The sequence below is a fragment of the Bombina bombina genome, chromosome 7 (genome assembly GCF_027579735.1).
Source record: "Bombina bombina isolate aBomBom1 chromosome 7, aBomBom1.pri, whole genome shotgun sequence".
NCBI lineage: Eukaryota > Metazoa > Chordata > Amphibia > Anura > Bombinatoridae > Bombina > Bombina bombina.
This window is the reverse complement of record NC_069505.1, coordinates 575,946,526-575,969,175: the sequence shown is the minus strand read 5'-3', so window position 1 is coordinate 575,969,175 and position 22,650 is coordinate 575,946,526. Positions and strand designations below refer to the sequence as shown.

Genomic DNA, 22,650 nt, shown 5'->3' with positions numbered 1-22,650 from the left:
GAGAGAGCAGTGTGTGTATATACAGGTGAGAGCACAGTGTATGTATATACAGGTGAGAGTGCAGTGTGTGTATATACAGGTGAGAGTGCAGTGTGTGTGTGTATACAGGTGAGAGATAGCAGTGTGTGTATATACAGGTGAGAGATAGCAGTGTGTGTATATACAGGTGAGAGCGCAGTGTGTGTATATACAGGTGAGAGAGCAGTGTGTGTATATACAGGTGAGAGCGCAGTGTGTGTATATACAGGTGAGAGAGCAGTGTGTGTATATACAGGTGAGAGCACAGTGTATGTATATACAGGTGAGAGTGCAGTGTGTGTATATACAGGTGAGAGTGCAGTGTGTGTGTATACAGGTGAGAGATAGCAGTGTGTGTATATACAGGTGAGAGAGAGTGCAGTGTGTGTATATACAGGTGAGAGAGAGCACAGTGTGTGTATATACAGGTGAGAGTGCAGTGTGTGTATATACAGGTGAGAGCGCAGTGTATGTATATACAGGTGAAAGTGCAGTGTGTATATATACAGATGAGAGAGAGCAGTGTGTTTGTATACAGGTGAGAGAGAGTGCAGTGTGTGTATATACAGGTGAGAGAGAGCAGTGTATGTATATATAGGTGAGAGCGCAGTGTGTGTATATACAGATGAGAGAGAGCAGTGTGTGTGTGTATACAGGTGAGAGAGAGTGCAGTGTGTGTATATACAGGTGAGAGAGAGCGCAGTGTGCGTATATACAGTTGAGAGAGAGTGCAATGTATGTATATACAGGTGAGAGAGAAAGCAGTGTGTGTATATACAGGTGAGAGAGAGTGCAGTGTTTGTATATACAGGTGAGAGAGCACAATGTGTGTAAATACAGGTGTAAGAGAGTGCAGTGTTTGTGTGTGTATATACAGGTGAGAGCGCAGTGTGTGTATATACAGGTGTAAGAGTGCAGTGTTTGTGTGTGTATATACAGGTGAGAGAGAGCACAGTGTGTGTATATATACAGGTGAGAGCGCAGTACATGTGTATATATACAGGTGTAAGAGAGCGCAATGTTTGTGTGTATATATACAGTTGAGAGAGAGCACAGTACATATGTGTATATACAGATGAGAGAGCGCAGTACGTGTGTATATACAGGTGAGAGAGAGTGCAATACATATGTGTATATACAGGTGAGAGAGAGCACAATACATATGTGTATATAAAGGTGAGAGCGCAAGACATATGTGTTTTTTATACAGTTGAGAGAACGAAGTACGTGCGTATATATACAGATGAGAGCGCAGTACGTGTGTATATATAGGTGAGAGCACAGAGTGCAGTGTTTGTGTGTGTATATACAGGTGAGAGCACAGTGTGTGTATATATACAGTTGAGAGAGAGCACAGTGTGTGTATATACAGTTGAGAGAGAGCGCTGTGTGTGTATATACAGGTGAGAGAGAGCACAGTGTGTGTATATACAGGTGAGAGAGAGCGCAGTGTGTGTATATACAGGTGAGAGAGAGCGCAGTGTGTGTATTATATACAGGTGAGAGAGAGAGTGCAGTGTGTGTATATACAGGTGAGAGAGATCACAGTGTGTGTATATACAGGTGAGAGAGCACAGTGTGTGTATATACAGGTGAGAGAGAGCACAGTGTGTGTTTATACAGGTGAGAGAGAGCACAGTGTGTGTATATACAGGTGAGAGAGAGCACAGTGTGTGTATATACAGGTGAGCGATAGCGCAGTGTGTGTATATACAGGTGAGAGATAGCACAGTGTGTGTATATACAGGTGAGAGAGAAGAGCGCAGTGTGTGTGTATATACTGGTGAGAGAGAGCGCAGTGTGTGTATATACAGGTGAGAGAGAGCACAGTGTGTGTATATACAGGTGATAGCACCATGTGTGTATATACAGGTAAGAGAGAGCGCAGTGTGTCTGTGTTTATACAGGTGAGAGAGAGTGCAGTGTGTTTATATACAGGTGAAAGAGTGCAGTGTGTGTATATACAGGTCAGAGATAGCGTAGTGTGTGAATATACAGGTGAGAGTGCAGTATATGTGTATATATACAGGTGTAAGAGGGCGCAGTGTTTGTGTGTATATATGCAGGTGAGAGAGCAGAGCAGTAGTTGTGTATATATACAAGTGTGAGAGAAGAGCGCAGTGTGTGTATATATACAGGTGAGAGACAGCTCAATACATATGTGTATATACAGTTGAGAGAGCAGAGCAGTAGTTGGCTATATATACAGGTGTGAGAGAAGAGCGCAGTGTGTGAATATACAGGTGAGAGATAGCACAGTGTGTGTATATACAGGTGAGAGAGAGCACAGTGTGTGTATATACAGGTGAGAGAGATCGCAGTGTGTGTATATACAGGTGAGAGAGCACAGTGTGTGTATATACAGGTGAGAGAGAGCACAGTGTGTGTTTATACAGGTGAGAGAGAGCACAGTGTGTGTATATACAGGTGAGAGAGAGCACAGTGTGTGTATATACAGGTGAGCGATAGCGCAGTGTGTGTATATACAGGTGAGAGATAGCACAGTGTGTGTATATACAGGTGAGAGAGAAGAGCGCAGTGTGTGTGTATATACTGGTGAGAGAGAGCGCAGTGTGTGTATATACAGGTGAGAGAGAGCACAGTGTGTGTATATACAGGTGATAGCACCATGTGTGTATATACAGGTAAGAGAGAGCGCAGTGTGTCTGTGTTTATACAGGTGAGAGAGAGTGCAGTGTGTTTATATACAGGTGAAAGAGTGCAGTGTGTGTATATACAGGTCAGAGATAGCGTAGTGTGTGAATATACAGGTGAGAGTGCAGTATATGTGTATATATACAGGTGTAAGAGGGCGCAGTGTTTGTGTGTATATATGCAGGTGAGAGAGCAGAGCAGTAGTTGTGTATATATACAAGTGTGAGAGAAGAGCGCAGTGTGTGTATATATACAGGTGAGAGACAGCTCAATACATATGTGTATATACAGTTGAGAGAGCAGAGCAGTAGTTGGCTATATATACAGGTGTGAGAGAAGAGCGCAGTGTGTGAATATACAGGTGAGAGATAGCACAGTGTGTGTATATACAGGTGAGAGAGAGCACAGTGTGTGTATATACAGGTGAGAGAGAGCACAGTGTGTGTATATACAGGTGAGAGAGAGCACAGTGTGTGTATATACAGGTGAGAGAGCGCAGTGTGTGTATATACAGGTGAGAGAGAGCACAGTGTGTGTATATACAGGTGAGAGCGCAGTACATGTGTATATATACAGGTGTAAGAGAGCGCAGTGTGTGTATATATACAGGTGAGAGAGAGCACAGTGTGTGTATATACAGGTGAGAGAGAGCACAGTGTGTGTATATACAGGTGAGAGTGCGCAGTGTGTGTATATACAGGTGAGAGAGAGCACAGTGTGTGTATATACAGATGAGAGCGCAGTACATGTGTATATATACAGGTGTAAGAGAGCGCAGTGTGTGTATATATACAGGTGAGAGAGAGCACAGTGTGTGTATATACAGGTGTAAGAGAGCGCAGTGTTTGTATATATACAGGTGAGAGAGAGCACAGTGTGTGTATATACAGGTGTAAGAGAGCGCAGTGTTTGTGTATATACAGGTGAGAGAGAGCACAGTGTGTGTATATACAGGTGAGAGAGAGCACAGTGTGTGTATATACAGGTGTAAGAGAGCACAGTTTGTATATATACAGGTGAGAGAGAGCACAGTGTGTGTATATACAGGTGAGAGAGAGCGCAGTGTGTGTATATACAGGTGAGAGCGCAGTGTGTATATATACAGGTGTAAGAGAGCACAGTGTGTGTATATACAGGTGAGAGAGAGCGCAGTGTGTGTATATACAGGTGAGAGCGCAGTACATGTGTATATATACAGGTGTAAGAGAGCACAGTGTGTGTTTATACAGGTGAGAGAGAGCGCAGTGTGTGTATATTCAGGTGAGAGATAGCACAGTGTGTGTATATACAGGTGAGAGAGAGCACATTGTGTGTAGATACAGGTGAGAGAGAGCGCAGTGTGTGTATATACAGGTGTAAGAGAGCGCAGTGTGTGTATATATATATACAGGTGAGAGAGCGCAATCCATATGTGTATATACAGTTGAGAGAACAGAGCAGTACTTGTGTATATATACAGGTGTGAGAGAAGAGCGCAGTAAGTGTATATACAGGTGAGAGAGAGCACAGTGTGTGTGTATATACAGGTGAGAGCACAGTGTGTGTATATACAGATGAGAGAGAGCGCAGTGTGTGTATATACAGGTGAGAGAGAGCACAGTGTGTGTATATACAAGTGAGAGAGACCGCAATGTGTGTATATACAGGTGAGAGAGAGCGCAATGTGTGTATATACAGGTGAGAGATAGCGCAGTGCGTCTGTGTGTATACAGGTGTGAGAGAAGAGCGCAGTGTGTGAATATACAGGTGAGAGAGAGCACAGTGTGTGTATATACAGGTGAGAGAGAGCACAGTGTGTGTATATACAGGTGAGAGAGAGCACAGTGTGTGTATATACAGGTGAGAGATAGCGCAGTGTGTGTATATTTACAGGTGAGAGAGCGCAATACATATGTGTATATACAGTTGAAAGAGAGCACAGTGTGTGTATATACAGGGAGTGCAGAATTATTAGGCAAGTTGTATTTTTGAGGATTAATTTTATTATTGAACAACAACCATGTTCTCAATGAACCCAAAAAACTCATTAATATCAAAGCTGAATAGTTTTGGAAGTAGTTTTTAGTTTGTTTTTAGTTATAGCTATTTTAGGGGGATATCTGTGTGTGCAGGTGACTATTACTGTGCATAATTATTAGGCAACTTAACAAAAAACAAATATATACCCATTTCAATTATTTATTTTTACCAGTGAAACCAATATAACATCTCAACATTCACAAATATACATTTCTGACATTCAAAAACAAAACAAAAACAAATCAGTGACCAATATAGCCACCTTTCTTTGCAAGGACACTCAAAAGCCTGCCATCCATGGATTCTGTCAGTGTTTTGATCTGTTCACCATCAACATTGCGTGCAGCAGCAACCACAGCCTCCCAGACACTGTTCAGAGAGGTGTACTGTTTTCCCTCCTTGTAAATCTCACATTTGATGATGGACCACAGGTTCTCAATGGGGTTCAGATCAGGTGAACAAGGAGGCCATGTCATTAGATTTTCTTCTTTTATACCCTTTCTTGCCAGCCACGCTGTGGAGTACTTGGACGCGTGTGATGGAGCATTGTCCTGCATGAAAATCATGTTTTTCTTGAAGGATGCAGACTTCTTCCTGTACCACTGCTTGAAGAAGGTGTCTTCCAGAAACTGGCAGTAGGACTGGGATTTGAGCTTGACTCCATCCTCAACCCGAAAAGGCCCCACAAGCTCATCTTTGATGATACCAGCCCAAACCAGTACTCCACCTCCACCTTGCTGGCGTCTGAGTCGGACTGGAGCTCTCTGCCCTTTACCAATCCAGCCACGGGCCCATCCATCTGGCCCATCAAGACTCACTCTCATTTCATCAGTCCATAAAACCTTAGAAAAATCAGTCTTGAGATATTTCTTGGCCCAGTCTTGACGTTTCAGCTTGTGTGTCTTGTTCAGTGGTGGTCGTCTTTCAGCCTTTCTTACCTTGGCCATGTCTCTGAGTATTGCACACTTTGTGCTTTTGGGCACTCCAGTGATGTTGCAGCTCTGAAATATGGCCAAACTGGTGGCAAGTGGCATCTTGGCAGCTGCACGCTTGACTTTTCTCAGTTCATGGGCAGTTATTTTGCACCTTGGTTTTTCCACACGCTTCTTGCGACCCTGTTGACTATTTTGAATGAAACGCTTGATTGTTCGATGATCAAGCGTCAGAAGCTTTGCAATTTTAAGAGTGCTGCATCCCTCTGCAAGATATCTCACTATTTTTTACTTTTCTGAGCCCGTCAAGTCCTTCTTTTGACCCATTTTGCCAAAGGAAAGGAAGTTGCCTAATAATTATGCACACCTGATATAGGGTGTTGATGTCATTAGACCACACCCCTTCTCATTACAGAGATGCACATCACCTAATATGCTTAATTGGTAGTAGGCTTTCGAGCCTATACAGCTTGGAGTAAGACAACATGCATAAAGAGGATGATGTGGTCAAAATACTCATTTGCCTAATAATTCTGCACTCCCTGTACAGGTGAGAGAGAGCACAGTGTGTGTATATACAGGTGAGAGAGAGCACAGTGTGTGTGTAAATACAGGTGAGAGAGAGCACAGTGTGTGTATATACAGGTGAGAGAGAGCGCAGTGTGTGTATATACAGGTGAGAGAGAGCAATACATATGTGTATATACAGTTGAGAGAACAGAGCAGTACTTGTGTATATATACAGGTGAGAGAGAGCACAGTGTGTTTGTATACAGGTGTGAGAGAAGAGGGCAGTTTGTGTATATACAGGTGAGAGAGAGCACAGTGTGTGTATATACAGGTGAGAGAGAGCACAGTGTGTGTATATACAGGTGAGAGAGAGCACAGTGTGTGTATATACAGGTGAGAGAGAGCGCAGTGTGTGTATATACAGGTGAGAGAGAGCGCAGTGTGTGTATATACAGGTGAGAGAGAGCGCAGTGTGTGTATATACAGGTGAGAGAGAGCACAGTGTGTGTTTATATACAGGTGAGAGAGAGCACAGTGTGTGTATATACAGATGAGAGAGAGCACAGTGTGTGTATATACACGGTGAGAGAGGACGCGGGGGGGGGTGAGAGCGCAGTGTGTGTATATACAGGTGAGAGAGAGCGCAGTGTGTGTATATACAGGTGAGAGAGAGCACTGTGTGTGAATATACAGGTGAGAGAGAGCGCAGTGTGTGTATATACAGGTGAGAGAGCACAGTGTGTGTATATACAGGTGAGAGAGAGCACAGAGTGTGTATATACAGGTGAGAGAGAGCACAGTGTGTGTATATACAGGTGAGAGAAGCACAGTGCTGTGTATATACAGGTGAGAGAGAGCACAGTGTGTGTATATACAGGTGAGAGAGAGCACAGTGTGTGTGATATACAGGTGAGAGAGAGCACAGTGTGTGTATATACAGGTGAGAGAGAGCACAGTGTGTGTATATACAGTGAGAGAGAGCAGCAGTGTGTGTATATACAGTGTGAGAGAGCGCACAGTGTGTGTATATACAGAGTGAGAGAGAGCACAGTGTGTGTTATATACAGGTGAGAGAGAGCACGTGTGTGTATATACAGGTGAGAGAGAGCGCAGTGTGTGTATATACAGGTGAGAGAGAGCAAGTGTGAGAGAGAGCACAGTGTGTGTATATACAGGTGAGAGAGAGCACAGTGTGTATATATACAGGTGTAAGAGAGCACAGTGTGTATATATACAGGTGAGAGAGAGCACAGTGTGTGTATATACAGGTGAGAGAGAGCACAGTGTGTGTATATACAGGTGAGAGAGAGCACAGTGTGTGTATATACAGGTGAGAGAGAGCACAGTGTGTGTTTATATACAGGTGAGAGAGAGCACAGTGTGTGTATATACAGGTGAGAGAGAGCGCAGTGTGTGTATATACAGGTGAGAGAGAGCACAGTGTGTGTATATACAGGTGAGAGAGAGTGCAGTGTGTGTATATACAGGTGAGAGAGAGCGCAGTGTGTGTATATACAGGTGAGAGAGCACAGTGTGTGTATATACAGGTGAGAGAGAGCACAGTGTGTGTATATACAGTTGAAAGAGAGCACAGTGTGTGTATATACAGGTGAGAGAGAGCACAGTGTGTGTATATACAGGTGAGAGAGAGCACAGTGTGTGTATATACAGGTGAGAGAGAGCGCAGTGTGTGTATATACAGGTGAGAGAGAGCACAGTGTGTGTTATACAGGTGAGAGAGAGCACAGTGTGTGTATATACAGGTGAGAGAGAGGCACAGTGTGTGTATACAGGTGAGAGAGAGCGCAGTGTGTGTATATACAGGTGAGAGAGAGCGCAGTGTGTGTATATTACAGGAGAGAGAGAGCACAGTGTGTGTATATACAGGTGAGAGAGCGCCCAGTGTGTGTAAATTACAGGTGAGAGAGAGCGACAGTGTGTGTATATACAGGTGAGAGAGAGCGCAGTGTGTGTATATACAGGTTGAGAGAGCGACAGTGTGTGTATATACAGGTGAGAGAGAGCACAGTGTGTGTATATACAGGTGAGAGAGAGCACAGTGTGTGTATATACAGGTGAGAGAGAGCGCAGTGTGTGTATATACAGGTGGAGAGAGAGCACGAGTGTGTGTATATACAGGTGAGAGAGAGCAGTGTGTGTATATACAGGTGAGAGAGCTGCAGTGTGTGTATATACAGGTGAGAGAGAGCACAGTGTGTGTATATACAGGTGAGAGAGAGCACAGTGTGTGTATATACAGGTGAGAGAGAGAGCAGTGTGTGTATATACAGGTGAGAGAGAGCACAGTGTGTGTATATACAGGTGAGAGAGAGCACAGTGTGTGTATATACAGGTGAGAGAGAGCGCAGTGTGTGTATATACAGGTGAGAGAGAGCACAGTGTGTGTATATACAGGTGAGAGAGAGCGCAGTGTGTGTATATACAGGTGAGAGAGAGCACAGTGTGTGTATATACAGGTGAGAGAGAGCACAGTGTGTGTATATACAGGTGAGAGAGAGCACAGTGTGTGTATATACAGGTGAGAGAGAGCACAGTGTGTGTATATACAGGTGAGAGAGAGCACAGTGTGTGTATATACAGGTGAGAGAGAGCGCAGTGTGTGTATATACAGGTGAGAGAGAGCACAGTGTGTATATATACAGGTGAGAGAGAGCACAGTGTGTGTATATACAGGTGAGAGAGAGCACAGTGTGTATATATACAGGTGTAAGAGAGCACAGTGTGTATATATACAGGTGAGAGAGAGCACAGTGTGTGTATATACAGGTGAGAGAGAGCACAGTGTGTGTATATACAGGTGAGAGAGAGCACAGTGTGTGTATATACAGGTGAGAGAGAGCGCAGTGTGTGTATACAGGTGAGAGAGAGCACAGTGTGTGTATATACAGGTAGAGAGAGAGCGCAGTGTGTGTATATACAGATGAGAGAGAGCACAGTGTGTGTATATACAGGTGAGAGAGAGCGCAGTGTGTGTATATACAGGTGAGAGAGAGCGCAGTGTGTGTATATACAGGTGAGAGAGAGCGCAGTGTGTGTATATACAGTTGAGAGAGCGCAGTGTGTGTATATACAGTTGAGAGAGAGCGCAGTGTGTGTATATACAGGTGAGAGAGAGCGCAGTGTGTGTATATACAGGTGAGAGAGAGCACAGTGTGTGTATATACAGGTGAGAGAGAGCACAGTGTGTGTAATACAGGTGAGAGAGAGCGCAGTGTGTGTATATACAGATGAGAGAGAGCACAGTGTGTGTATATACAGGAGAGAGATAGATCAGTGTGTGTATAATACAGTGAGAGAGCACAGTGTGTGTATATACAGTTGAGAGAACGCACAGTGTGTGTATATACAGATGAGAGAGAGCACAGTGTGTGTATATACAGGTGAGAGAGGAGCGCCAGTGTGTGTATATACAGGTGAGAGAGAGCGCAGTGTGTGTATATACAGGTGAGAGAGAGCACAGTGTGTGTATATACAGGTGTAGAGAGATGCAACAGTGTGAGAAGACATTGTATATACAGGTGAGACGAAGAGCACAGTGTGTGTATATACAGGTGAGAGAGAGCGCAGTGTGTGTATATACAGGTGAGAGAGAGCACAGTGTGTGTATATACAGGTGAGAGAGAGCACAGTGTGTGTATATACAGGTGAGAGAGAGCGCAGTGTGTGTATATACAGGTGAGAGAGAGCACAGTGTGTGTATATACAGGTGAGAGAGAGCACAGTGTGTGTATATACAGGTGAGAGAGAGCACAGTGTGTGTATATACAGGTGAGAGAGAGCACAGTGTGTGTATATACAGGTGAGAGAGAGCACAGTGTGTGTATATACAGGTGAGAGAGAGCACAGTGTGTGTATATACAGGTGAGAGAGAGCACAGTGTGTGTATATACAGGTGAGAGAGAGCGCAGTGTGTGTATATACAGGTGAGAGAGAGCACAGTGTGTGTATATACAGGTGAGAGAGAGCACAGTGTGTGTATATACAGGTGAGAGAGAGCACAGTGTGTGTATATACAGGTGAGAGAGAGCGCAGTGTGTGTATATACAGGTGAGAGAGAGCGCAGTGTGTGTTTATACAGGTGAGAGAGAGCACAGTGTGTGTATATACAGGTGAGAGAGAGCACAGTGTGTGTATATACAGGTGAGAGAGAGCACAGTGTGTGTATATATACGGTGAGAGAGAGGCCAGTGTGTAGTATTACAGGTGAGAGAGAGCACCAGTGTGTGTATATACAGGTGAGAGAGAGCCAGTGTGTGTATATACAGGTGAGAGAGAGCGCAGTGTGTGTATATACAGGTGAGAGAGAGCACACGTGTGTGTATATACAGGTGAGAGAGAGCGAGCTGTGTGTGTATTTATATACAGGTGAGAGAGAGCGACAGTGTGTGTATATACAGGTGAGAGAGAGCGCAGTGTGTGTATATACAGGTGAGAGAGAGCGCAGTGTGTGTATATACAGGTGAGAGAGGCACAGTGTGTGTATATACAGGTGAGAGAGGAGAGCAGTGTGTGTATATACAGGTGAGAGAGAGCCAGTGTGTGTATATACAGGTGAGAGATAGCACAGTCTGTGTGTATATACAGGTGGAGAGAGAGCGCAGTGTGTGTATATACAGGTGAGAGAGAGCGCAGTATGTGTGTATATACAGGTGAGAGAGAGCACAGTGCGTGTATATACAGGTGAGAGATAGCACAGTATGTGTGTATATACAGGTGAGAGAGAGCGCAGTGTGTGTATATACAGTTGAGAGAGCACAGTGTGTGTATATACAGTTGAGAGAGCGCACATTGTGTGTATATACAGGTGAGAGAGAGCACAGTGTGTGTATATACAGGTGAGAGAGAGCACAGTGTGTGTATATACAGGTGAGAGAGAGCGCAGTGCGTGTATATACAGGTGAGAGAGAGCGCAGTGTGTGTATATACAGGTGAGAGAGAGCGCAGTGTGTGTATATACAGGTGAGAGAGAGCGCAGTATGTGTGTATATACAGGTGAGAGAGAGCGCAGTGTGTGTGTATATACAGGTGAGAGAGAGCGCAGTGTGTGTATATACAGGTGAGAGAGAGCACAGTGTGTGTTTATACAGGTGAGAGAGAGCACAGTGTGTATATATACAGGTGAGAGAGAGCACAGTGTGTGTATATACAGGTGAGAGATAGCACAGTGTGTGTATATACAGGTGAGAGAGAGCACAGTGTGTGTATATACAGGTGAGAGAGAGCGCAGTATGTGTGTATATACAGGTGAGAGATAGCACAGTGTGTGTATATACAGGTGAGAGAGAGCACAGTGTGTGTATATACAGGTGAGAGATAGCACAGTGTGTGTATATACAGGTGAGAGATAGCACAGTGTGTGTATATACAGGTGAGAGAGAGCACAGTGTGTGTATATACAGGTGAGAGAGAGCACAGTGTGTGTATATACAGGTGAGAGAGAGCGCAGTGTGTGTATATACAGGTGAGAGAGAGCGCAGTATGTGTGTATATACAGGTGAGAGAGAGCGCAGTGTGTGTGTATATACAGGTGAGAGAGAGCGCAGTGTGTGTGTGTATATACAGGTGAGAGAGAGCGCAGTGTGTGTATATACAGGTGAGAGAGAGCGCAGTGCGTGTATATACAGGTGAGAGAGAGCGCAGTGTGTGTATATACAGGTGAGAGAGAGCGCAGTGCGTGTATATACAGTTGAGAGAGCGCAGTGCGTGTATATACAGTTGAGAGAGCGCAGTGCGTGTATATACAGTTGAGAGAGCGCAGTGCGTATTAACTATTATACTTCTTTCATTGACAACAGGCCTTTGCCCTATAAAACGGCGCAGTATGGAATTAACTGAAAGTGATCGTCAGACATTTGCCTGCTACAGTCCTAGAGTAGTTTATGGTGAGACAGATGGGCTCTATAATACAAGGAGAAGAAAATGCTTATGATGTTTGATGAAACAATTATGGGTGATATTTTGTATTTCTCGTTGGTCATGAGTGCAGGTTATCACGTGCGGGTGGAGAACATAAAAGAAGAGGATGCTTTTGTGGTCTACAAAACCAAGATTCTGGACGTCTTGCAGAAAAGTAAATCTTAATTTTAATTTATTAAACATAAAACTAAATATGCAAATATAATGAGCAGATTTTTAGTGAAATAAATAGCCACCGCTGCAGATAAAATAGGGTGAGTAGACTAATCCTTAAAGGGACAGTGTAGTAAAAATTAAAGTTTCATGATTCAGATAGAGCACGTAATTTTAAACAACTTTCCAATTTACTTTTATCATCAAATTTGCTTTGTTCTCTTGGTATTCTTTGTTGAAAGCTAAACCTAGGTAGGCTCATATGCTAATTTATAAGCCCTTAAAGGTCTCCTCTTATCAAAGGTGAATTTGATAGTTTTTTGCAGTTAGAGGGCGTTAGTTAATGTGTGCCATATAGATAACATTGTGCTCACTCCTTTGGAGTTACCTAGGAGTCAGCACTGATTGGATAAAATGCAAGTCTGTCAAAAGAACTGAGATAAGGGGGCCGTCTACAGAGGCTTAGATACAAAGTAATCACAGAGATAAAAGTATATTAATATAACAGTGTGATTCCTGCACAGTCTGGGTTACCTTGGAAACAAACTAGTCTCTGCAGTGAGGGCAGCTAATACTTAAATCACTTACAAGTTGTCTTAGTTACCTAAACTAAGTTCCCCTGACAAATTACCTTATATCTGCTAAAGTAAGACAGACAACTGCTGCCTTCTATGGTGTTAACAGCATAATGTGCACAGCTATTACTGTCACATTCATGGGTACCATGCAGATGCACAGGTAATTCTACATATCTACTAAAGCTGGTTAGGGAGTGTAGGAAAATAGTGCGCTGGAAACAATACTATAGTATTCATACAGCTTATAACAGGAAATTACATCACAGACAAGTTCACTCTCAATTTTAACAACTTTAACTGCAAAAAATGTAAAGTGATAATAAACTTGACAAGTCCAGAAACTAGGCAATATTTTAGATGGACTTTAATTAATCACTTCTAATAAAGATGCACTATAACTTACTTTTTAATCCGGTCATACAATTCAATACCCCGTGCTTCAACTGCCCACTTCAAAACTCATATTTTTTGTGAGCTAACGGTGTGAACAGTTCTCCATTCGGCGCTCTAGATACAAAAAAAAAAGTGCCATATAGCTAGAGCACCAATTTTAATTAGGTCTTTACTGTTTCTTTAAAGCCTCAAATGCTGCAAAATGCTACATAGAGTTGAAGGGACACTGGACCCAATTTTTTCTTTCATGATTCAGATAGAGCATGCAATTTTAAGCAACTTTCTAATTTACTCGTATTATCAATTTTTCTTCGTTCACTTGCTATATTTATTTGAAAAAGAAGGCATCTAAGCTTCTTTTTTGTTTCAGGACTCTGGACATCACTTTTTGTATTGGTGGATGAATTTATCCACCAATCAGCAAGAATAACCCAGGTTATTCACCAAAAATGGGCCGGCATCTAAACTTACATTCTTGCATTTCAAATACAGATACCAAGAGAAGGAAGAAAATTTGATAATAGGAGTAAATTAGAAAGTTGCTTAACATTGCCTGCTCTATCTGAATCACGAAAGAAAAAATTTGGGTTCAGTGTCCCTTTAAGGTTTCTGGTTTAATGTGAAAGCAAGGCTACGGATTAGGGTTCAGGCACTGTTAGGGTTTAAGTATGGTTAAAGTTCTGAAGTAAAAATTAAACTCATAAGTCAGACAGAGCATATTATATATATATATATATATATTATTTTTTTTTTAATTTATCACCTATTTCACTTGATATTCTTTTTTGAAACTTGCGCCCATTCCATGTGGTAGCAGTTAGAAAAGGGCGAATGTGTTTATATTCTAATTCGAATGTTAGAACCAATGTTATTGTAGAAATGCGATTTACATAATCGAATGTTGATAAGAACAAATATTCTTAAAAATTCTATTTTTGAATGTTATTTACAGTTTTCAAATGTCTCTTTCGAATTCGAATGTGACATTCAAATTCGAATTATCAAAGAAAAGTCCAGAGGAGATCTCATTGGTATAAAAATAAAAAGCAAGACTTTATTCCATATGATTTAAAAGTTCAACACAGGATAGCAAGAACGGTTAGCTGGTCTTACGCATTTCGACGTGGTGCCGTATTCATAGACCTTCTACATGGAGAGTCAACCATCTTTAAAAAGGGGCTCCTATGTAAAATACACCTATTTTACAGACAATGTCTACGGATGGTGAATACATTTGGAAAACACAATAATATATATAAAAACATCCAATGTCAAATGATGTGTCTTATATTAATAGAATTTGATTATTACATTTATAAAACACAGTTGTAGACTAGAAATACTATTTCAAATTCAAATGCTACATTCAAATTTAAATGTGGCATTTGAATATTACATTTATGCAACACAGTTGTAGATTAGAAATACTATTAAATTTCAATATTACATTTATAAAACACATTTGTAGACTAGAAATACTATTTTGAATTCAAATGTTACATTCGAATTCGAATGTCACATTCAAACTCAAATATTACAATTAGAAACTGAATGTGATATAAAATACATAGCTTAACATTCTATTATTCGAACAAATATTTTTGAATGTTATTAAAAAATTTGAAATTGAAAATATGAAAATAGAATGTTAGAATGTTATATAAACATTCAAAATTTGATTAGAATGAACGAATGTATCAAAATTAGTTTTAAATTTCGATTTTTTAGAAACATTTGCCCATTCCTAGTAGCAGTGTGCATAGCTATTAGAGAGGGACAGCAGGCTGTGTTGAGTGACATCAGGGAACTCTGCCTCCAATTTACTGCACACACTTGTTTGGATGTCTCCTGTACAAATTTATTTGCACTCCAAGTTTTTATTCTTATTTTACAGTGCTTCTAGCTATACGCCTCACTTTTCCATAGAGTTTTACCATAGAATTGCTGAAGGTACTGCACTCTAAAGCTCCCTCTACAGGTTGCTTGTATAACATTTTTACACACACTGCCACATTTTGTTTCAGAAAACTTATGTAGAGTGTACATTTTACAGCTATGTTCTTTTAAGCTATGAATCCAAATAAAACAACTCAGCATAGAAATCCTTGTCCATGTGCCTGATGTTATCGATTTTCTGGATTTAGTTTAGATTGCAAGAATATTTGTATTTATTTCAACTAATTATGAACATTTAAAAACAAAAGTAACATTTGAAAACCGGAAATAACATTCGATTACTGAATTTTAATGGATTGGAGTGCATTCCTGACACTCCAACATGCTGTGAAATGATTGGCTAATATGTGCAGATTTAAATCTCTCCCTAATTGGCCACAGCAAAGGAAGTACGATAACCAACATTCAAGAGACTTTTCAGGATTTAAAATATTACATATTTTTTTAAAACAAATTACAATTGTGTGTGCTTTTAAACTTTTTTTTTGTCTGCAGATCTTTTGCAATACAGATAATCATTTCTGATAATTAAAATTTAAAAACTGACCCTTTAATATAGAAATGTTTTTAATGCTGTTCTACAAAATATATTTTTTTGTTATATAAATGTATGAACTTTATTTATTGTTTGATTTATGATTTAAATATCAACATAATACCACGAAGTTAAGGTTTGTTTTTTAATATTTCCCCCTCTTTTTTCAGATGCCGATGAGAACATTGATAAAGAAAAAATGCGCTTTTTCCTTCAGCGCAAGTCGTGCAAATTACGTCTGGAGTTAAAGGAGTATTTGATCATGGGACAGGACGGTCAGACTAAGGACGACAAAGGACAGTAAGAGAAGGAGGGGAAAGAAAATATTCTAATTGTGCTTCCTGTATTTTGTCTTATATTTATATATTTATTAGCATTTGTTCTTAGTATTTTGCGCAGAAGGTTTATTCCCAGTTTTTTCTGCGTTAATGACAGAAGCAGTTTTGGCGTTTTTACTCAGTATCGGTTTCACCATAATTATCCTCTCTCTTGTTAAAGGGACGCTAAACACTAAGGGCTAGATTACAAGTGGCACGGTATTTAGCGCTCCCGCTTGAGCGTAAATACCACTTGAAGTGAAGTTTTACGCGCACGGGTTACAGCTTGTATTAAAAGTTAAAAGTAAACGGTTTGTGCGTGAGTGAAACCTGATGCGTGCAAACTTCAGGGATTCGGATACCGCGACCGCATTAACTTATTCTCCCCATAGACTTCAATGGAGCTTGCTTTAAACAAAAAAAAACTTAACACTTATTGCTCTCACACTAAGCCGACCGTGTTTAACCAAATGCGATCAACCAGAAGTGAGCAATGCATATTTTACATTCCAATGTTCTTCACGTAGAAGAAAATGTTCTTTTCATTTTTAAATATAAATTTCTAAATATATCTATTTTTTTGTATATATATATATATATATATATATATATATTTATACACATGCTTACATATATATATATTTATACACTTGCTTACATATATATACAGGTAGCCCTCAGTTTACGCCGGGGTTAGGTTCCAGAAGGAATGGTTGTAAATCGAAACCGTTGTAAATTGAAATCCAGTTTATAATGTAAGTCAATGGGAAGTGAAGGAGTTAGGTTCCAGGCCCCTCTCAAAATTGACATAAGTAACACCTAATACATTATTTTTAAAGCTTTGAAATTAAGACTTTAAATGCTAAACAGCATTATAAACCTAATAAATAATCACACAACACAGAATATATAATTAAACTAAGTTAAATGAACAAAAACATTTGCTAAACAGCATTATAAACCTAACAAAATAATCACACAACACAGACCTTCACTTGCATTTTTCTGCGAACAGTTCTTTCTATGCATTTCAATTTGGACTGATTTATAGACAGGAAGATCTTGTTCCTTTGAAATTTGCTCAATAGCTCAGGTCTGGTTAAACTGATTAATTTCAGCTTGCTTGGCTCTGCTGCAACACAAGCAGACAGCTCCACCTACTTTTCAATAGCAGTCACATGACTGGGAAAAAAAGGTTGTTATTCTGAAACGGTGTAAATTGAACCGTTGTAAAATGAGGGCCACCTGTATATATATATATATATATATATATATATATATATATATATATATATATATATATATACAGTATATACACATACTTACATATACATAGGTGTATATATATACAGTATATATTGGAATATCTATCTAAAAATACAAAGAACATTTTCCCCTAAGTGAAGAACATTTGGATGTAAAATGTATTGTACATAAACAGTTAAAAAAAATATTAAATATTAAAATTAAATAAAAAAATATGTTTAATATTTTGAGATATATATATATATATATATACATGTATACACATATAAACGCATATATGGGGGCATATATATCAAGGTCTGGCGCTTGCCGTATTCAGCATTGCACCAGCAGCTCACAAGAGCTGCTGTTGCAACGCCTCCCCCTGCAGACTCGCGGCCAATAGGCCGCCAGCAGGGGGTGTGTCAATCAACCCGATCGTACTCGATCGGGTTGTATTGTGGCGATGTGTGTCCGCCTGCTCAGAGTAGGCGGACAGGTTATGGAGCAGCGGTCAAGCTTCATTCGGAGCTTGATACATATGCCCCATTGACTGCATCAGATTTCAGTGATCGTAATCCATTATGAGAAAATAGAGATCGTAATTTATTTGACTTAACAATTGCGTTAATCACAATCTTTTAGGAAAAGCTTTTCAAATGATTTATCTACAAAAATTCACATAGCCTTTAACCCCTTAATGACCATGATGTACCATGTACGTCACCGGTCATTATGTTTCTAATAGCGCTATTATACAGGGTAAGTCACTGGTCCTTAAGGGGTTAATTTGGTGATTTTCTGTTGAAAATCATTAGATACATTTTCTCTAGAGGATTGTTATCGACCCCAAGCTTGGCTGTGTTTGTCTTTGAAAGATTGTGATCACTTTGCGGGAGGGGGGAGATCCACTCCCGTTTTTCCAACATCAGAAAAAAAAAAAGATTGACCCCTATGTGGTAAAATATGTTGTTTTCCATTTTTATAACGTATTCCCATATTTTTCATTACAGGATAAGATATCTTCTAGAAGATAATTCATGGATAGAGGAAATCTTAAGTCCCCGAAAATGCGCCGCAACTCGCTTCAGGAATATGTGCTTGAGTATCAAAACCTTCATGGAAAACTATAAAAGCGATGGTTGTATGGTATAAACCATCGTCAACTCATGTCATTTATTTTGCAAACCTTCTAATTAGTCTGGTTTTCATGAGTTCCACTAATTAAAATGAAACTTCAGTATTGTATTAAAAATAAATGTTTTTTGTATGTTGCTATGAATTCCAGAATATATTTCTATTTGAGAATTTGAACATCTCTAAATATAATCACATTAAAATGTTTGAATTACTACATTTAAGGTTTTTGGTCTCTATGGTTTCTAGTGTTTTTTGTGTTTTTTTTAAATAATTTTTTTTTTTTTTTCAAAAGCTTTTTATTAAGGACGTAATTTCAACAAACAATCTTTCCAAGTTAAGGCAATAACAGTATACATACAATGAATTTACATGAAAGATATGGATATGTGCATGGGGATTGGTTGGATTGATGGGCAGATGAGATCAGCAATCTTTCCCAACATGAAAGTCCTCGTTTTTACAGAGGTATCTCGTGTATATACAGTAGTTTTTCTAGAACATAATCTCATAACAACAATCTACACTGGTGTAATTTTTAAGGTAATAAATCAGTCAATAGAGGACACACATCAATAGGGTTGAGAGATGGTGTTACACTATACTATACTATATTAAATTAAATTAAATTAAACTGCAGACTCCCCATAATATTGGGTCGTTAATGTGGAGGGGACTCCCGGACCCCTCTCCGCCTATCTGTGGTTTACAGCGTAGGTTCCGTTTTCTATGTTGTCTTATTGCAGGCCTGTCTCAACAGGGGGGTATCTGGGATAGGGGTGAAACTCTGAAGTGATCGCACTGTTTCAAGAAAAAAGGGGGGGCAATGTTAGGGGGCACAAGGGAGAGGCCGAAGGGGGTATACTTTGGGTTTTATAGATATCTAGGTGTCGGCTGGGCGGTTTAACAGGGACTCCCAAGGTTCCCAAGTAAGGCAATAATTTTGCAGCTGCCCTCTTTCCCTGGCTACAAAATTTTCCATATTCTTAATGTAGTTTACACCTTCCAGTACACTCTGCAGTCTTGGGGGTTGGCTCTTCTTCCAGTTCCTAGCTATAAGGAGCTTGGCAGAAATGAGGATATAGATCAGAAGGTTCTGTTTAGTCTTGGGTATGCTATCAAGCTCTAAATGTAATATGGCTAGGGCGGGGTTCAAGTCCGTCGTTAATCCTAAATCTCTACAGACCTTTTCTACCTTTTTCCAGTAATCCGTCAATCTAGGGCACGTCCACCAGATATGTAGGGGAGACCCAGGTTCTCCACATCCCCTCCAACACTGCTGTGAATGCCCGGGAAAGAGCTTCTGTAGCTTTGTGGGCACCAAGTGCCATCTGGTAATTACTTTAAAGTATAGTTCGTATAAGGTGATGCAGTGAGTTGCTTTTTTCGTTAAGCTAATGGCTTTGTGCCAAGTCTCAGTTGTAAATGTTAGCTGTAAGTCTCTCTCCCAGGCATCCATATGTATTGTCTTTTGGGAGGTTGTTTCCTCTATGAGGCAGTGGTAGTGTATCGAGAGAGGTTTAAACTGTTGAAGATTGGCCATCCATCTTGCCTCCCACATAGTCAATTCTCTCATTGAGTCGACTAGAAATCCCCAGGATTTCATTAATGTGCGCAATCTTAATAGATCGAATCTCAGGTTGGGGGTCAAGGTAGGGGAATCTAACATATCCTGGTGTGGTCGTAGCTTGGCATTATTATAAAAATCCTGTAAAGTATTTATGTCTGAGTCAGTCCAGGCGTTAAGATGGGCGTTGGGTAATCCTATCAAGAGGCCTCTTATGGAGTGCACTGGTGAGGGGTGTGGGGCTATCAATTTATTATGTCTTAGTTTAAACCATGTCTCTTGGCAGCCCTTCACGATGTTGTTTGCAATGTGCACTCTAATTTGCCAATGTGGAGGTAGCCAAAGCAAGTCCTCCAAGTTAATGTATGCTGGCAGTGATGCCTGTTCTAGTTCTCTCCATCTTGTCGGGGGGAGTTCTTTAGCCCAGGCTGTAACATGTGTTATCATTGCCGCTTCATAATATTTCCTGACATTGGGAAGGCCCAAGCCTCCCTTCTCCAGTGGCATGTGTAGAATATGTGCTGCTACCTGAGGTCTCTTATCATGCCAAGTATAGGCGTTAAAAAGAGCCTGGAACTTTCTGAGTAAGGTGCATGGAACTGGTAGCGGAATGCACCGGAACAGATACGTAAGTTTAGGAAGAATCATCATTTTAAGAGCTGCTATCCTACCTAACCAAGAAATCTCGTCGTAACGTTTGGAGTGAAGCTCTGCAGTGATATTTGTTAGGAGATTTTCAAAGTTCTCTTTTATCACCGTGGCTTTAGCATGGGATAGAAAAACTCCCAAGTGACGAATTCCTTTGGAGGACCACTTAAAAGAATAGGTGGATTGGATAGAGGCACTCTCATTCTGTGGAATATTAATGGAGTATGCTTCCGTTTTAGTCACATTCAATTTATAATATGAGATTTCCCCAAATTGTTGGAATAGGGCCATTAATGGGCGTAGAGAATTAATGGGGTCTGAGAGAAAGACTGTAAGGTCGTCTGCAAAGAGTGCCAATTTCTGGGGGGTATCATGTAGTTGTACACCTTGGATCTCTCTAGATTCTCTAATGGCGAGCGCCAGAGGCTCGATCGCAAGGACAAATAGGAGAGGGGAGAGTGGGCACCCCTGCCTGGTCCCATTTCGGATCGTTATTTTGGGCGAACAAAATCCCAGTCCCCGAACAACTGCTGTGGGAGTGGAATATAAAGCTTTGACCGCCTTGACGAAGGAGTCCGGAATTCCGAACGCCGAAAGGGTCTGGAACAGGTAGTCCCATCTCACCCTGTCAAACGCCTTTTCGGCATCTAGTGACAGGGTGAGCATTTGGAGGTCCATATCCGCAGCCTCCGAGAATATATTTAGGAGGCGTCGGGTATTATCCGTGCCCTGTCGGCCCTGGACAAAGCCCACTTGATCCAAGTGTATGAGCGTCTGCAGGTGCTTCACCAGTCTATTCGCCAGCATTTTAGCGTAGATTTTGGCATCAACATTGATAAGGGAGATGGGTCTATAACTAGAGCACAGTAGGGGATCTTTACCTTCTTTGGGGATTGTTGTGATGTTGGCCTCCAAGAGTTCGGCCAGAAAGCTACCTCTAGATGCAGCATCACTAAACAATCGGAGTAGTATCGGAGCTACAATTGGGCTGAGTGCACGGTAAAATGTTACCGTAAAACCGTCCGGGCCTGGGGCTTTATGAGGTGTCAGTTCGCTTATGGCTATTTTAATCTCTGTTAGTGTAAATTGTTGTTCTAGTTCCGTCCTGGCTTCTTCAGAAAGGGTGGGGATAAGCAGTCCTTTTAAGAACCCCTGGATATCACTATGGTTGGCTTTAGCCGTCCCTTCAGTTGCCTCAATGTCGTACAGGGAGGAGTAGTAAGCTGCAAATGCAGCGCCTATGTCTTTGGGCGCATGTACTGCTCCTCTACGTGTCTCAATGTGGGGTATTCTCTTTTGCTGCGTGCGCTTGCGGAGTTTGTTAGCGAGCAGTTTGTCTGCTCTATTCCCTTTATAGTAATAGAGTTGTTTGAGTTTGTGTAGGTTCTCTTGGACCCTTATCAAATCTCGTTTGGCTATTTCATCTCTAATAATTCCTATTTGGCGTGCCATCTGGGGGCTGGGATGTGTTTTATTAGTCTGCTCGAGTACGCGTAGGTCACCGTAGAGCTTCGCCAGAGACTGACTTCCCTCTTTACGAAGTCGAGCTGTTTTTTTAATGAAATGTCCCCGAAGAAATGCCTTAAGAGCTGCCCACACCATGTCTATGTCAGTATTCCCTATGTCATTGTGTGTTAGGAATTCCTTAACGGTCTCTTGTAGTGCTGGGAGTTCAACGTTAGACAGCCATTGTTCTGGGAGTCTCCATGGGGGTCTACCAGAAAGGGACTGTAGTTTAGAAAAGTCTAGATAAACCATGTCGTGGTCGGACCACGTGCAAGGTCTGATGTTGGGGTTTGTAAAGTGATCTAGGGACCAAGAGTCACAGAATATGTAATCAAGTCGAGAGTATGAGTTATGGGCTTTGGAATGGTGTGTAAAGTCTTTTTCTAGAGGCGCTAGACATCTCCATGCATCATATAAATTATGTTGGTAGATGAGTTTCCGAAAAGCATTGGAGGTGGATGAAAGAGTCCTATCTGAGTGTGTCGTGAGGGTGGATTGTTTGTCTTTGGAGGGGTCCCATACCATGTTGAAATCTCCCCCTATT

General features: G+C 41.1%; 1 protein-coding gene across 1 annotated transcript in view; it reads left to right on the top strand.

Annotated features, from left to right (window-relative positions):
* LOC128636591 (complement C4-B-like) overlaps positions 1-18,403 on the top strand; it is a 216,847-nt gene extending 198,444 nt beyond the window's left edge. The window contains 4 exon segments of the mRNA XM_053689585.1: positions 11,951-12,037; positions 12,142-12,225; positions 15,857-15,986; positions 18,262-18,403. Coding sequence (XP_053545560.1) covers positions 11,951-12,037; positions 12,142-12,225; positions 15,857-15,986; positions 18,262-18,403 — 443 coding nt within the window.
* The last annotated feature ends 4,247 nt before the right edge of the window (positions 18,404-22,650 follow it).